Raw genomic sequence first — 13,511 nt, 5'->3', positions numbered from 1 at the left:
GGAGACAGATGTTAATACAAATAAATAAATTACTTGGTCGAGAGCAGCCAAGAGAGAGGAGGTCACGCAGCAGCCTTTCCGCTACCTCTGAGCCACCTGCGGGGAGAGAATGCTGCGGAGTGCTGGCCAGCGGGGACGGGCTGGTAAATATTCTAGGATATCCGCAAGGTTATTCTAGGAGTCCTGGGCCAAGCAGGGAGGCTGATACGGGGGGAGTCTGAGCTTGAGTTTTAAGAGTAGGTGAGCCCCAGGGCACATACAGCCTAGCGCATCTGTTTGTATCGTAATTCCAGCTATCAAACGGCATTTATTATATCATCACCTGTACCAGCAAAAGACCGCGGGTTTTGACTCTCCTCAATCAGTGGTATTTACCGAGACCTAGTATGGACTTAAGTGCTGTGGGCCTGGGATGAATAAGAGAGGACTTTAAGGGATGTAGAATGGAGGGGAAATGAGAGATTAGTCAGGGAAGGCTTCTTGGAGGACATGCGGTTTTAGAAGGGCATTGAAGATGGAGAGAGTGGTGGATTGTCGGAGAAGAAGAGGAGGAAGCTCTGGGCCAGAGGAAGGATACGGGAGTACGAGAGCGAGAAAGAAATCTTAGTTTCTCCAGGAGGATGGCGTTAGAGGAGCAAAGCGTGGGGAACGGGTTGTAGAGACGAAGATGAGCGAGGTTAGGTAAGATGGGGAGAGCTGGTCGCGGACCTTAAAAGCCGACGGTGAGGACCTTCTGTGTGATGTGGTCTTAGATGGGGGTTTTTGAGGAACGGGGAGACGCGTTTATATTATAAAAATGATCTGAGTAGCAAAGTATGACCTGCAATTGGGAGAGAAAGGAGGCAGGGAGGTCAGTGAGGAGGCCGAAGCAGTAGTTGAGGCAGGATAGGATAGCAGTTTGGATGGGGAGGAAAGGGAGGATTCTAGAGATTTTGTGAAGGTGGAACCGATAGGATTTAGCGACAGATCGACTAAATGAGTCTAGGATAATGCCAAGATTGCGGGCTTGGGAGTCAGGAAGGATGGTGGTGGTGGCTGCAGTCACGGGGAAGTTGGGTTTGGGTGGGAAGATGAGGAATTCCGTTCTGGATGTGGGTTTGAAACGATGGGGTTGGAGGTTCGGGGGCCGCCAATGTAACAGAAAGTACCTACGTTATCCTTTTTGGGGGTCCTGGGGTCCAGAATGAGCCAGCAGGCAAGAGGAAGGTCAGGCTTAAGATGAAGAAGGGCCTTACCAACAAGTGAAGGTTATTGTATTTTCCCAAGCGCTTAGTTCAGTGCTCTGCATGCACGTGACTTCTCTGGGCCTCAATTCCCTCATCTGGAAAATGGGGATTGAGATTGTGAGCCCCAGGTGGGACAGGGACTGCATCCAACCCGATTTGCGTGTCTCCACCCCAGCACTTAGTACAGGGCTTGGCACATAATAAGCGCTTAACAAACACCACAGTTTATTATTATTATTATTATTACTATTATCCACCCCAGTGCTTAGTACAGTGCCTGGCACATAGTAAGCACTTAACAAATATCATTCTTGTTACTATTATTATGACCCCCAGGACCTAGAGATCCAAGCAGGGGGTGGGAGAGGATGCTGAAGAGGGGATGTGCCCCCCCCCCCCATAGAGTTCCCCCCAATCTCCCAGGCCCCTTTGCCCCCCCGGAGGATGAGGAGGAAGATGATGAACAATACTGATTGGGAAGGGGACAATTTTGAGGAACAGCATGGCCTAGTGGAAAGAGCACAGGCCCAGGGGTCGGGGACCTGGGTTCTAATCCCCGCTCCGCCGCTTGTCTGCTCTGTGACCTTGGGCAAGACACTTCACTTCTCTGTGCTTCCATTACTTCATCTGTAAAAGGGGGATTAAGGCCGTGAGCCCCATAGGGGACATGGACCGTGTCTGACCTGATTAGCTTGTATCTATCCCAGCGCTTAGTAGGGTGCCTGGAACATAGTAAGCACTAAACAGATATCATTTTTTAAAAAAGAGCAAGGGTAATGAAAAATGAATAAATCTGTGGAATAAATTCAGGGCTATCTCTGTTGGTGTTCAGTAGCTGATGGGATGATAGGGGGTGAGGGTGGGAGGGCAAGGAGGTGAAGAGTAACCCGGGAAGACTTTCTGGAGGAGTTTGAAGGAGGAACTGGGTTCTACTCCCAGGACCACCCCTTGCCGGCTGTATGATCTTGGCCAAGTCACTTAACTTGTCAGTGCCTCAGTTTCTTCAACTGTAAAATGGGGATTCAATGCCTGTCCTCCTTCCTACTTGGACTGTGAGCCCCGTGTGGGGCAGGAAATGTGTCCGACCTGATCAACTTTCATCTACCCAGTGCTTGATGCATAATAAGCACTTAGCAAATATCATAGAACAAAAAAGGAAGAGGGGATTTCAAGCAGGGGAAAGGGATTGAGCAATGGAGAGGTGGGGAGAGAGTTGAGACTGAGGTACAGAAGAAGGAGCGAGGCTTAGTGGAAAGAGCCCGGGCTTGGGAGTCAGAAGCCACGGGTTCTAATCCTGGCTCCACCGCTTCTCCCCTGTCTGACTTTGGGCAATCATTTCACTTCTCTGTGCTTCAGTTTCCTCATCTGTAAAACGGGGATTAAGGCTGTGAGCCCCATGTGGGACAGCCTGATAATCTTGTATCTACCCCAGCGCTTAGAACGGTGCTTGGCACGAAGTAAGCGCTTAACAAATACTATCACCATCATTATTATTACAGCTAGGAGACCTTCCTCTGAGGAGGGGCTGGGAATGTGTATGTCTCTGAATGAGGGGTAATAATAATAATAATAATAATAATTTTAGTATTTGTTAAGCACTTACTATGTGCCGGGCACTGCACTAAGCACTGGGGTGGATATAAGCAAATCGGGTTGGACACAGTCCCTGTCCCAAATTTGGCTCCCAATCTCAATCCGCATTTTGCAGATGAGGCACAGAGAAGTGAAGTGACTTGCCCCACATCACACAGCAGACAAGTGGCAGTGCCCACCCCACCAACCATAATTTACTTTAGTGTCTGTTCCCCCCCCCCCCCGATTGAAAACTCTCTGAGGGCAGGGAACCTGAATATTAATTTTAGGGTACTCTTCCAAACGCTTAGTACGGAGTTCTGCACAGAGTAGGTGCTCAATAAATATTGATTGGCTGATTGGGGGTGTGTCTCTGAGCAGAGTTTAGGGAGATGAATGTCTCTGAACTGGGGGTGAGGTGTATGCTTGTGTACAGGAGGAGGCATCTCTGGTTGAGGAGGGGGGTCCCGTCCCCCCATTCCCTCATCCAAGGCATTGAGCATGGGGAAGCAGGAAAGAGACACACAACTTCATCTCTCTATGGCTTCTAATCCTGGCTCCACCATTCATTCATTCATTCAATAGTATATATTGAGCGTTTACTATGTGCAGAGCACTGTACTAACCGCTTGGAATGTACAATTCGGCAACAGATAGAGACAATCCCTGCCCACTGCTGGGCTTACAGTCTAATCGGGGGAGGCGGACGGACAAAACCAAGACAACTTAATTGCAATAAATAGAATCAAGGGGATGTGCACGTCATTAACAAAATAAATAGGGTAATAAAAATATATACAAATGACCACAGTGCTGAGGGGAGGGGAAGCTCCGCTGTGTGGGCTTGGACAAGTCACTTCACCTCTCTGTGCCTCAGTTCCCTCATCCGTACAAGGGGGATTGAGACCGTGAGCCCCACAGGGGATGGGAACAGGGTCCAACTCAAGCGGTTTGTATCCACCCTGGAGTTTAATATAGTGCCTGGCACATAGTAGGCGCCTAACCATTCCCACAATCATCATCATCATCTCTCACCTCCCCCACCAACCCCACCCCCACCAACAGAGTAGCCCCCCTGGGTCAGTCCAGCACCCCCAGAGACCCCCCACCCCTTCAGCAAGTAGCCAATCTCCCGGCTGCTAATCTGCCAGGATGGGGGGGTGGGCCCAAGCTAATTCCCCTCATGTGATGTCTGGGAAGGGGGAACCGCAGGGGGTTTAGGGCAGAAAAGTGACTTCTGTAGAGTGGGAAGCTGAGAGGGACAGAGAGGCAGCCTGCTCCTGCTCCGGACCCAGGCCTCCCTCTCCCCCCTCCCCAAACAGATCTCTCTGATTCAGCCCCAGGCCTCCTGCTCCGAGCCCGTGGCCCCCCAGGGCCTTCTACACTCCCCCGATCCAGACGCCCCACACCCCAACTCAGCAGCCCCGTAACCGGAGAGGTGAGTACCCATTATTTATTTTGGGGGGTGAGGATGGGGTTCAGCCATTGGGGTTGGACCCTGATGGGGGCGGGGAGAGGCAGAGCTAGAGAGACATTGTTGTTTTGTCCTCTCCCAAGCGCTTAGTACAGTGCTCCGCATACAGAAAGCGCTCAGTATATACGATCGAATGAATGAATGGAGACTCACAGAGACAGATCAGTAAATACCACTGAGTGAATGAATGAGTGAAGACTCATAGATACAGATCAGTAAACACCCCTGAATGAATGAATGAAGACTCAGAGACAGATCAATAAATACCCCTGAATGAATGAGTGAAGACTCACAGTGACAGATCAGTAAATACCACTGGGTGAATGAATGAAGACTCATAGAGACAGATCAATAAATACCCCGGAATGAATGAAGACTCACAGAGATAGATCAGTAAATACCACGGGATGAATGAATGAATGAATGAAGACTCACAGAGACGGATCAATAAATACCCCTGAATGATTGAGTGAAGACTCACAGAGGCAGATCAGTAAATACCACTGAATGAATGAATGAATGAAGACTCACAGAGACAGATCAGTAAATACCACTGGGTGAATGAATGAAGACTCATAGAGACAGATCAATAAATACCCCGGAATGAATGAAGACTCACAGAGACAGATCAGTAAATACCACGGGATGAATGAATGAATGAATGAAGGCTCACAGAGACAGATCAATAAATACCCCTGAATGATTGAGTGAAGACTCACAGAGGCAGATCAGTAAATACCACTGAATGAATGAATGAATGAAGACTCACAGAGACAGATCAGTAAATACCACTGGGTGAATGAATGAATGAAGACTCATAGAGACAGATCAATAGAGACAGATCAATAAATACCCCTGAATGAATGAGTGAAGACTCAGAGACAGATCAGTAAATACCACTGAGTGAATGAATGAATGAAGACTCAGAGACAGATCACTAAATACCCCTGAATGAATGAATGAATGAAGACCCCCAGAAACAGATCAATAGATAGAGACAGAGCAATAAATACCCCTGAATGAATGAAGACTCACAGAGACCTATCAATAAATACCCCTGAATGAATGAATGAAGACTCAAACACAGAGACAGAGACTTCGAGAGAGACCAGAGGGTGGGGAGAGAGCCCGGGAGTCCCCAACGCTTAGCCCAGTTCTTCTCACTCCATAAACACCGGGCAGGGAGGAGTTATTTTAAGCGCTTTTGAAGCACCGTGCTGATAGTAAACGATTGACTGAGAAAGAGGGAGAGTTGGAGAGGAGGACTCAGAGATCCAGGCGCACAGAGAGAGACACAGAGAGACACAGAGATCCAGAGACGCAGAGACAGAGGGGGGCTGGAGATTCCCGGTGGGAGGAGGATGAGGGAGGTTAAAGAATGAAAAGACTTTTCCTCTCCCTGTCCATTCCCCCCATGGCGTGGTGGAGGGAGCCCGGGCCTGGGAATGAGAAGGTCACGGGTTCTAATCCCGGCTCCTCCACTTGTCTGCTGGGTGACCTTGGGCAAGTCGCTTTCCTTCTCCGTGCCTCAGTTCCTTCACCTGTAAAATGGGGACTGTGAGCCCTAAAATGGGGACTGTGAGCCCCACATGGGGTGGATCCGATCTGCTTGGATCCACCGCAGCGCTTAGTAATGAAGACGACGGCGTGTGTTAAGCGCTTACTATGTGCAAAGCGCTGGAGAATGCCTTGCGCATAGTAAGCGCTTAAGAAACACCACAATTATCCCCCTGCCTCCATTCCCCCCTCTCCATCCACGGATCCGCTTGGCTGAGCTCTTTAGGGAAAAGGATTCTTCAGTGTCTCCCCCTGGAAGATCCACTTGCAGTCTAACCTCCTCCCTCCCTGCTGCAGCCCTCCCAGTTTCCTTCCCTCCTTGGGGAGTCAGAGCAGCGGGGGAGACTCCAACTCCCCACACATCCTGATTGCAGTGTGCTAAACGCCCCCGGGGGGGGGGGGTGTCCCCTTCTGCTGGAGGTGGTGGAGATCTAGGGGCGGGGGCGAGTGGGAGTAGGAATCCCAGGCGCTAGACCAGCCCCTGGGAATGTGCAAATGTGTGTTTGTGTATATTATTCTGTTGGGAAGTGAGGGGTGGGAGGAGGGGGTCGGTCTAATTTGGCATTGTATTCGGGATCCCAGCCTCTCCCTCACCAAACAAAAAGCGATAGGGAGGGAGGCCGAGAGACCCAGGCGTCCGGGCCCCGTCCCCTCGACGACCCCCCACCCCCCACGGCGCGGTGATTGCTTTAGAGGAGGGGGCGGAGGTGTGAGCCGGCCCCTGACCCCTGACCCCTGACCCGCCCCCCACACTCTGCTCCAGCTCCAGCTCCTCGGGGGTCTCACCTTCCCTCGCTTCGGCCCCACCGGCCGAGCATGATGGCTTACATCAAACAACCCCATTACGCCGTCAACGGACTGGCCCTGGCCGCCCCGGGGATGGAGCTGCTCCACTCGGCCGTCGGATACCCGGGTAAGGCCCCCTCCTCCGCCCCTGCGCCCCCAAATAATAATAACGTTGGTGTTTGTTAAGCGCTTACTCTGTGCCGAGCACTGTTCTGAGCGCTGGGAGAGATACAGGGTCATCAGGTTGGCCCACGTGAGGCTCCCAGTCTTCATCCCCGTTGACAGATGAGGGAACTGAGGCCCAGAGAAGTGAAGTGACCTGCCCACAGTCACACAGCTGACAAGCGGCAGAGCTGGGATTCGAACCCACGACCTCTGGCTCCCAAGCCCGGGCTCTTGCCACTGAGCCACGCTGCTTCTCTAAGCGGAGCCGTGGGACCCCGGAGGAGAGGGGACCCCCCCCCCCCATCCCTCCCTCACCTCCAGGCCCGGGCTTGGGAGTCAGAGGTTGTGGGTTCTAATGCCGGCTCTGCCGCTTGCCAGCTGGGTGACTTTGGGCAAGTCACTTCACTTCTCTGTGCCTCAGTTCCCTCATCTGTAAAATGGGGATTAAGACTGGGAGCCCCACGTGGGACAACCCGATTGCCTTGTATCCCTCCAGCGCTTAGAACAGTGCTTTGCATATAGTAAGCGCTTAACGAATACTACCGTTATTATTATTATTATTATTATTCACCCCCCTGCTCATCTTCCATCCTTCCCACCCACCAGCCCGGGCCGGGCCGGGGTCTCCCATCTGCAGCCTCCTCTGCCTTTCTTGGGACTGCGGAGGGACCTCCCCATCCCCACCCGGTTCCCTCCCCGGGTCCAAGCCTGTCAAGCGCCCCTGGGGGGAAACCGAGGCACGGAGCTGGGCAGGGCAGAGATGCCACTGCTAACCCCTGCCCTTCCCCCAGACCATCACTGGGGAAGCAACCCGGCCTAGTAGATAGAGCGCCCCGGGGCCTGGGAGTCAGAAAGACATGGGTTCTAATCCTGGCCTCCATCCCCTTTCTGCTGCACCTTTCTGTTACTCTGTGCCTCAGTTCTCTCATCTGCAAAGTGGGGATGAATTATGATGACGATGATGATGATGCCGTTTGTTATAAGTGTTCTAAGTGCTGGGGAGGATACAAGGGAATCAGGTTGTCCCACGTGGGGCTCGCAGTCTTAATGCCCATTTTACAGATGAGGTCACTGAGGCCCAGAGAAGTTAAATGCCTTGTCCAAAGTCACACAGCTGACAAGCGGCGGAGCCGGGATTTGAACCCATGATCTCTTGACTCCCCAGCCCATGCTGTTCCACTGAGGCACGCTGCTTCTCTGAAGCCTGACCCCCGTCTGGGACAGGGACTCTGCCCAACCCGATTTGCTTGTATCCACCCCAGCGTTTAGTACAGTGCCTGGCACATAGTAAGGGCTTAACAAGTAACGCAATTATTATTATTGGGTACGGGAACCTGGCGGGACAGGGGCTCGATGACTAGGTAGTCAGTCCCCGGATTACCGAGAAGCCAGGCTGCTGCTTGGGGTGGCAGGGAGGCCTGGCACCCCCGGGGACGGGTGGCGGGGAGGGGACCGGCCCTGATTTTACGCCTCTTCCCCCGGCCCCAGCCACCCCCAGGAAACAGCGTCGAGAACGCACGACCTTCAGCCGGGCCCAGCTGGACATCTTGGAGGCTCTGTTCGCCAAGACCCGCTACCCAGACATCTTCATGCGCGAAGAGGTGGCCCTGAAGATTAACCTCCCAGAATCCAGGGTGCAGGTGAGCCCTCGCTCCATGTCCCCCACCCCGTCCCCCTGCCCGCCCCCGCCACAGAGGGGAGGGAGAAAGAGGACCCGAGGGAAGGGGGAAGACAGAAAGAGAGGGAAAATAATTATAATTGTGGTATTTATTGAGCACTTACTAGGTGCTAAACTCTGGGGTAGATACAAGGTAACTGAGAAGCCAAGGGGCTTTTCATTCATTCGTTCGTATTTATTGAGCGCTTACTATGTGCAGAGCACCGAACTAAGCACTTGGGAAAGTACAATACAACAAAAAACAGTCACATTCCCTGCCCACGATGAGCTCACAGTCTAGATGGGGGGAGGCAGACATCAATACAAGTCAATAAAATTACACATATAAGTCCGTCGGTGGGCAGGGATTGTCTCCGTCTGTTGCCGAATTGTACATTCCAAGCGCTTAGTACAGTGCTCTGCACATAGTAAGCGCTCAATAAATACTTTGAATGAACGAACATAAGTGCTCTGATTTGGAACAGGGGAGGGCCTAGTAGGTAGAGCCTGGGCCTGGGAGTCAGAAGGATCTGGGTTTTCTAATACCAGCTCCGCCCCATGTCTGTTGTATGACCTTGGGTAAGTCACTACATTTCTCTGTCCTCAGTTCCCTTATCTGAAAAATGGGGATTAAGAGTGTGAGCCCCTTGTGGGACAGGGACTGAGTCCAACCTGATTTGACTTGGATCTACCCCGATGCTTAAAACAGTGCTTGGCACAGAGTAAGCGCTTAACAAGTACCATAATTATGATTTAGATAGCATATGGAACTCCCAGTCTAAGGAAAAGAGGAGAGCTAGAGGTGGGGAGGGAGGGAAAGAGAGAAAGAGGAAGAGAGGGAAATGGGAGATGGCAAGTTCTCTACCCCCTGACTGTCAATCCATGACATTTATTGAGTGCTTACTGTGTGCAGAGCACTGTGCTAAGTACTTGGGAGAGTCCAATATAACAGAGTTGGTAGACACCTTCCCTGCCCACAAGGAACTTACAGTCTAGAGGAGGAGGTAGACATTAATATAAATAAATTAATTACGGATGTGGGCATAAGGGCTTTGGGAGGGAAGGTGGGGGTCAATATCGGGTCCTTAATAGGTACAGATAATAATAATAGTAATGTTGGTATTTGTTAAGCACTTACTATGTGCAGAGCACTGTTCTAAGCGCTGGGATAGGTACAGGGTCATCAGGTTGTCCCTCGTGAGGCTCACAGCCTTAATCCCCATTTACAGATGAGGGAACTAAGGCAGAGAGAAGTGAAGCAACTTGCCTACAGTCACACAGCTGACAAGTGGCAGAGCCGGGATTCAAACCCATGACCTCTGACTCCAAAGCCCGGGCTCTTGCCATTGAGCCACGTTGCTCTAACTCCACATCCCTGGATATTGGGTCGAGCAAATTGGAGAAAGAGCATGACCTAGGAGAAAGACCCCAGGCTTGAGAATCAGAGGACCTGGGTGCTAATCCTGACTCCTCCAACTCTTTACCAACTCTGTTATATTGTAATAATAATAATAATAATAATGTTGGTATTTGTTAAGCGCTTACTAGGTGCCGAGCACTCTTCTAAGCGCTTGGGGAGATACAGGGTAATCAGGTCGTCCCACGTGAGGCTCACAGTTAATCCCCATTTTACAGATGAGGTAACTGAGGCACAGAGATGTGAAGTGACTTGCCCACAGTCACCCAGCTGACAAGTGGCAGAGCTGGGAGTCGAACCCATGACCTCTGACTCCGAAGCCCTGGCTCTTTTCCACTGAGCCACGCTGCTTCCCCAAGCGTATTGTGCTCTTCCAAGCTTTGAGGACAGCGCTCTGCATTCAGTAAGCGCTCAATAAATACGATTGATTGACAGTTCCTCCACTTGCCTGGTGTGTGACCTTGAACTTCTCTGTGCTTCAGTTTCCTCATCTGCCAAATCGCTTTTAAAAACCTCTTCTCCTTAGACTGTGAGCCCCATGGGGGACGGGGACTGTGTCAGATCTGATTTGCTTGTATCCACTCCAATGCTTAGTACAGTGCCTGGCACATAGTAAGCTCTTAACAAATCCCATTACTATTATTCATTCATTCATTCATTCAATAGTATTTATTGAGTGCTTACTATATGCAGAGCACTGTACTAAGCGTTTGGAATGTACAAATCGGCAACAGATATTATTGTTGCGGACCTTTGGATCGATGTGTCGCTTCTTCTTACGTCATTTGTACGGCGCTTAGAATGTGTCAAGCACTGTCCTGAGCTCTGGGGAAGATACAGATGAATCAGGATGGACACAGTCCCGGTCCCACACGGGGCTTCCAGTCTAAGTAGGAGGGAGAACAGGTATTGAATCCGTTGTGGAAACTGAGGAACAGAGAACTGAAGTGACTTGCCCAAGGTCACCCAGGAACAATTGGCAGAGATGGGGTTACTATTATCAGGGAAGCAGCGTGGCTCAGTGGAAAGAGCCCAGGCTAGGAAGTCAGAGGTCGTGGGTTCTAATCCCGGCTCCGCCACTTGTCAGCTGTGTGACTCTGGGCAAGTCCCTTCACTTCTCTGTGCCTCAGTGACCTCATCTGGAAAATGAGGATTAAGACTGGGACCGCCACGTGGGACGACTTGATTTCCTTGCATCTACCCCAGTGCTTACAGCAGTACTTGGCACATAGTAAGCGCTTAACAAATACCTTCATTATTATTATCATCGTTAGTAATGGTAATAATAATAATGGGACTTGTTAAGCGCTTACTATGTGCCAAGCACTGTTCTAAGCATGGGGGTAGATCCAAATCAAATCAGGTTGGACTCAGTCCCTGTCCCACATGGGGCTCACACCCTTAATCCCCGTGTTCCAGATGAGGTCACTGAGGCCCAGAGAAGTGAAATAACTTGCTCAAGGTCATCCAGCGGACAAGTGGTGGAGCCAGGATTAGAATCCAAGTCCTCTCGATTTCCAGGCCCGGGTTCTTTCCACTAGGTTACGCGACTCCTGCCAAGCCCCCCTCCCCACTCCTCAGTGCTCTCCCCCTCTCCGCCCCAGGTCTGGTTCAAGAACCGCCGGGCCAAGTGCCGGCAGCAGCAGCAGCAGCAGAGCAGCGGACAGACCAAGGCCCGGCCGGTCAAGAAGAAGAGCCCCCCGGCATCGGAGCCCGGCGCCAGCGGCCAGTACAGCCCGCCGGCGGCCGGCCCGGTGGGCACCCCCAGCTCCACGGTCGGCGCCACCGTGTCCATCTGGAGCCCGGCCTCCATCTCGCCGCTGCCCGACCCCCTGGGCACCGCGGCCACCGGCGCCCCTTGCCTGCAGCGCCCGGCCGCGGCCTCGGCCTACCCCGTGGCCTACCCGCAGGCGGCCCCCGCCGGCTACGGACACGGCTACGGGGCCTCGGGCTCCTACTTCGGGGGGCTGGACTGCGGACCCTACCTGTCGCCCATGCATCCCCAGCTGGGCGCCCCCGGGGCCGCCCTCAGCCCCATCGCCACCCCCACCATGGGGGGTCACCTGAGCCAGTCCCCCGCCTCGCTCTCGGGGCAGGGCTACGGGGCCGCGGGGCTGGGCTTCGGCCCGGTGGACTGCCTGGATTACAAGGACCAGTCGGGCTCCTGGAAGCTCAACTTCAACGCGGCCGACTGTCTGGACTATAAGGACCAGAGTTCTTGGAAGTTCCAGGTCTTGTGAGGGGGACGCGAAAGGGGGGAGAGAGGGGTTTCCCCCGACCGCCGGCCGAAGCGCCCTCCCCGGCCCCGCCGCTCGGAAGCCGCCCCGCTGCCTTCCTCTAGCCCGGCCTCCTGTTGGCTTCCTCTCCCCTCCCCCAGGGGCCTGGAGATGAGCCTTCTTGGCAAGGTGATTCCCCACCCCCTCCCCGCGGCCAGACCAGGGGTGTCGGAGACAACCCCGCCGAGACCGGGGGGACCGCCGGGGGAGGGGGAGTTCCTGGATTATTGGGGGTCGGGGCGGACGAGGCCCGAGAGGTGAGGAGAAGCCCGCGCTCTTGAGTTTTCTCTCCAGAGTCCGCCCAGGGGCACGTTCTTGGCCCCAAGACACTGTGCGACTAGAGGTTCTCTGGACCTGAGCCGGAAAAGCCGGGGTGGGGCCCCCAGGGGTGCCACCCACCCCCCACCCCGCGCTGCGTGAAGCCACAAGTCTCCCTTCAGGTGCCACCCTCCCCCACCCCCTCCAAATGAGCTCTGTCACCACGAGGCTCAGGGTTTGAGACACCGAACGGAACCAAAGCCTTTCCGTCAACTTCACGGACACCTCTCTGAGCATCCAGGGAAAAAAAAAAAATCTACAGGCGCTTTACGGAAACCTTGGGGACCGTGTCCTCCGATCGAGAGGCTTAGAGGACGTTTTTAGTTTTCTTTCTTTTCCAACTTCGAGAAAGTGTTCCTGGGTCGCTGGGGAACCTGCAGGTTAGGGGAGGACGGAGGGGTGGGGGAGATGCCCCTGGGGGTCCCAGTTTCAGAACGGAACCGAGCCCGGGCTCCCACGGCCCCCGACTCCCTGGACCCCAAAGATGATGGCTAGAGGCAGGGGAAGAGATTTTGATATAATCCCGGAAACTTTGTTCTGGCTGTCCTGCCTCCCTGCTCTCCCGACATTAATGGGAAGGAGACTGTGAGGAGATGGGCAGGAAAGACTATTCCACAGGCTTCCTGGGCTTGGGAGCAAAAGCTCCTGGGTCTGTGTTTAACCCTGGAGCCTGAAAACTGGGAGGAGAGAGAACCTGATACAGCTACCGTACCCTTTCCCGTGCCCGGGAGGGAGAGAAGGAATTCTTCATCCCTCCCTCTCTAGCCTTTGTCTTGTCCCAGCTGGACACAGCCTTCCTTTCTCTTTCCCAGCAAAGCATCTTAGCCTGGGCCGGGGTACCGGCAAAACTGAGGACCGACTCCCAAGGGGGTTGTGGGTCAGTAGAGTCTGGGTGACGAGCCATGTTTGTGTGTGTGTATGTTCGTCCAATCCCCCGCGCCCCCCAGACAAACACTCGTCCCTGACCTCACTCATGGGGCTCTCTTAGCAGCAGAGAAAAAGGGGTGGGAGAGAAACACACACGCAGATAAATCGGCCCCAGGCCCCAGGCCTGACTCCCCCT

General features: G+C 53.2%; 1 protein-coding gene across 1 annotated transcript; it reads left to right on the top strand.

Annotated features, from left to right (window-relative positions):
* Window positions 1–4,155: 4,155 nt before the first annotated feature.
* CRX (cone-rod homeobox) lies at window positions 4,156–12,222 on the top strand. Its single transcript, XM_029066692.2, has 4 exons — window positions 4,156–4,236; window positions 6,593–6,742; window positions 8,269–8,420; window positions 11,459–12,222. The coding sequence occupies exons 2-4, from the start codon at window positions 6,646–6,648 to the stop codon at window positions 12,092–12,094; spliced, it is 885 nt and encodes a 294-aa protein (XP_028922525.1). The 5' UTR covers window positions 4,156–4,236; window positions 6,593–6,645; the 3' UTR covers window positions 12,095–12,222.
* The last annotated feature ends 1,289 nt before the right edge of the window (window positions 12,223–13,511 follow it).

Source organism: Ornithorhynchus anatinus, chromosome 5 (assembly GCF_004115215.2).
Source record: "Ornithorhynchus anatinus isolate Pmale09 chromosome 5, mOrnAna1.pri.v4, whole genome shotgun sequence".
Lineage (NCBI taxonomy): Eukaryota > Metazoa > Chordata > Mammalia > Monotremata > Ornithorhynchidae > Ornithorhynchus > Ornithorhynchus anatinus.
The sequence above is the reverse complement of the archived record's forward strand: the minus strand, read 5'-3'. Positions and strand labels throughout refer to the sequence as shown.

Bases quoted from the DNA above. Each gene is read 5' to 3' on its own strand.
- CRX (XM_029066692.2), top strand. From the start codon at position 6,646: ATGATGGCTTACATCAAACAACCCCATTACGCCGTCAACGGACTGGCC. The intron at 6,743-8,268 runs GTAAGGCCCCCT...CCCCGGCCCCAG, and splicing joins CTCGGCCGTCGGATACCCGG to CCACCCCCAGGAAACAGCGT. The intron at 8,421-11,458 runs GTGAGCCCTCGC...TCTCCGCCCCAG, and splicing joins TCCCAGAATCCAGGGTGCAG to GTCTGGTTCAAGAACCGCCG.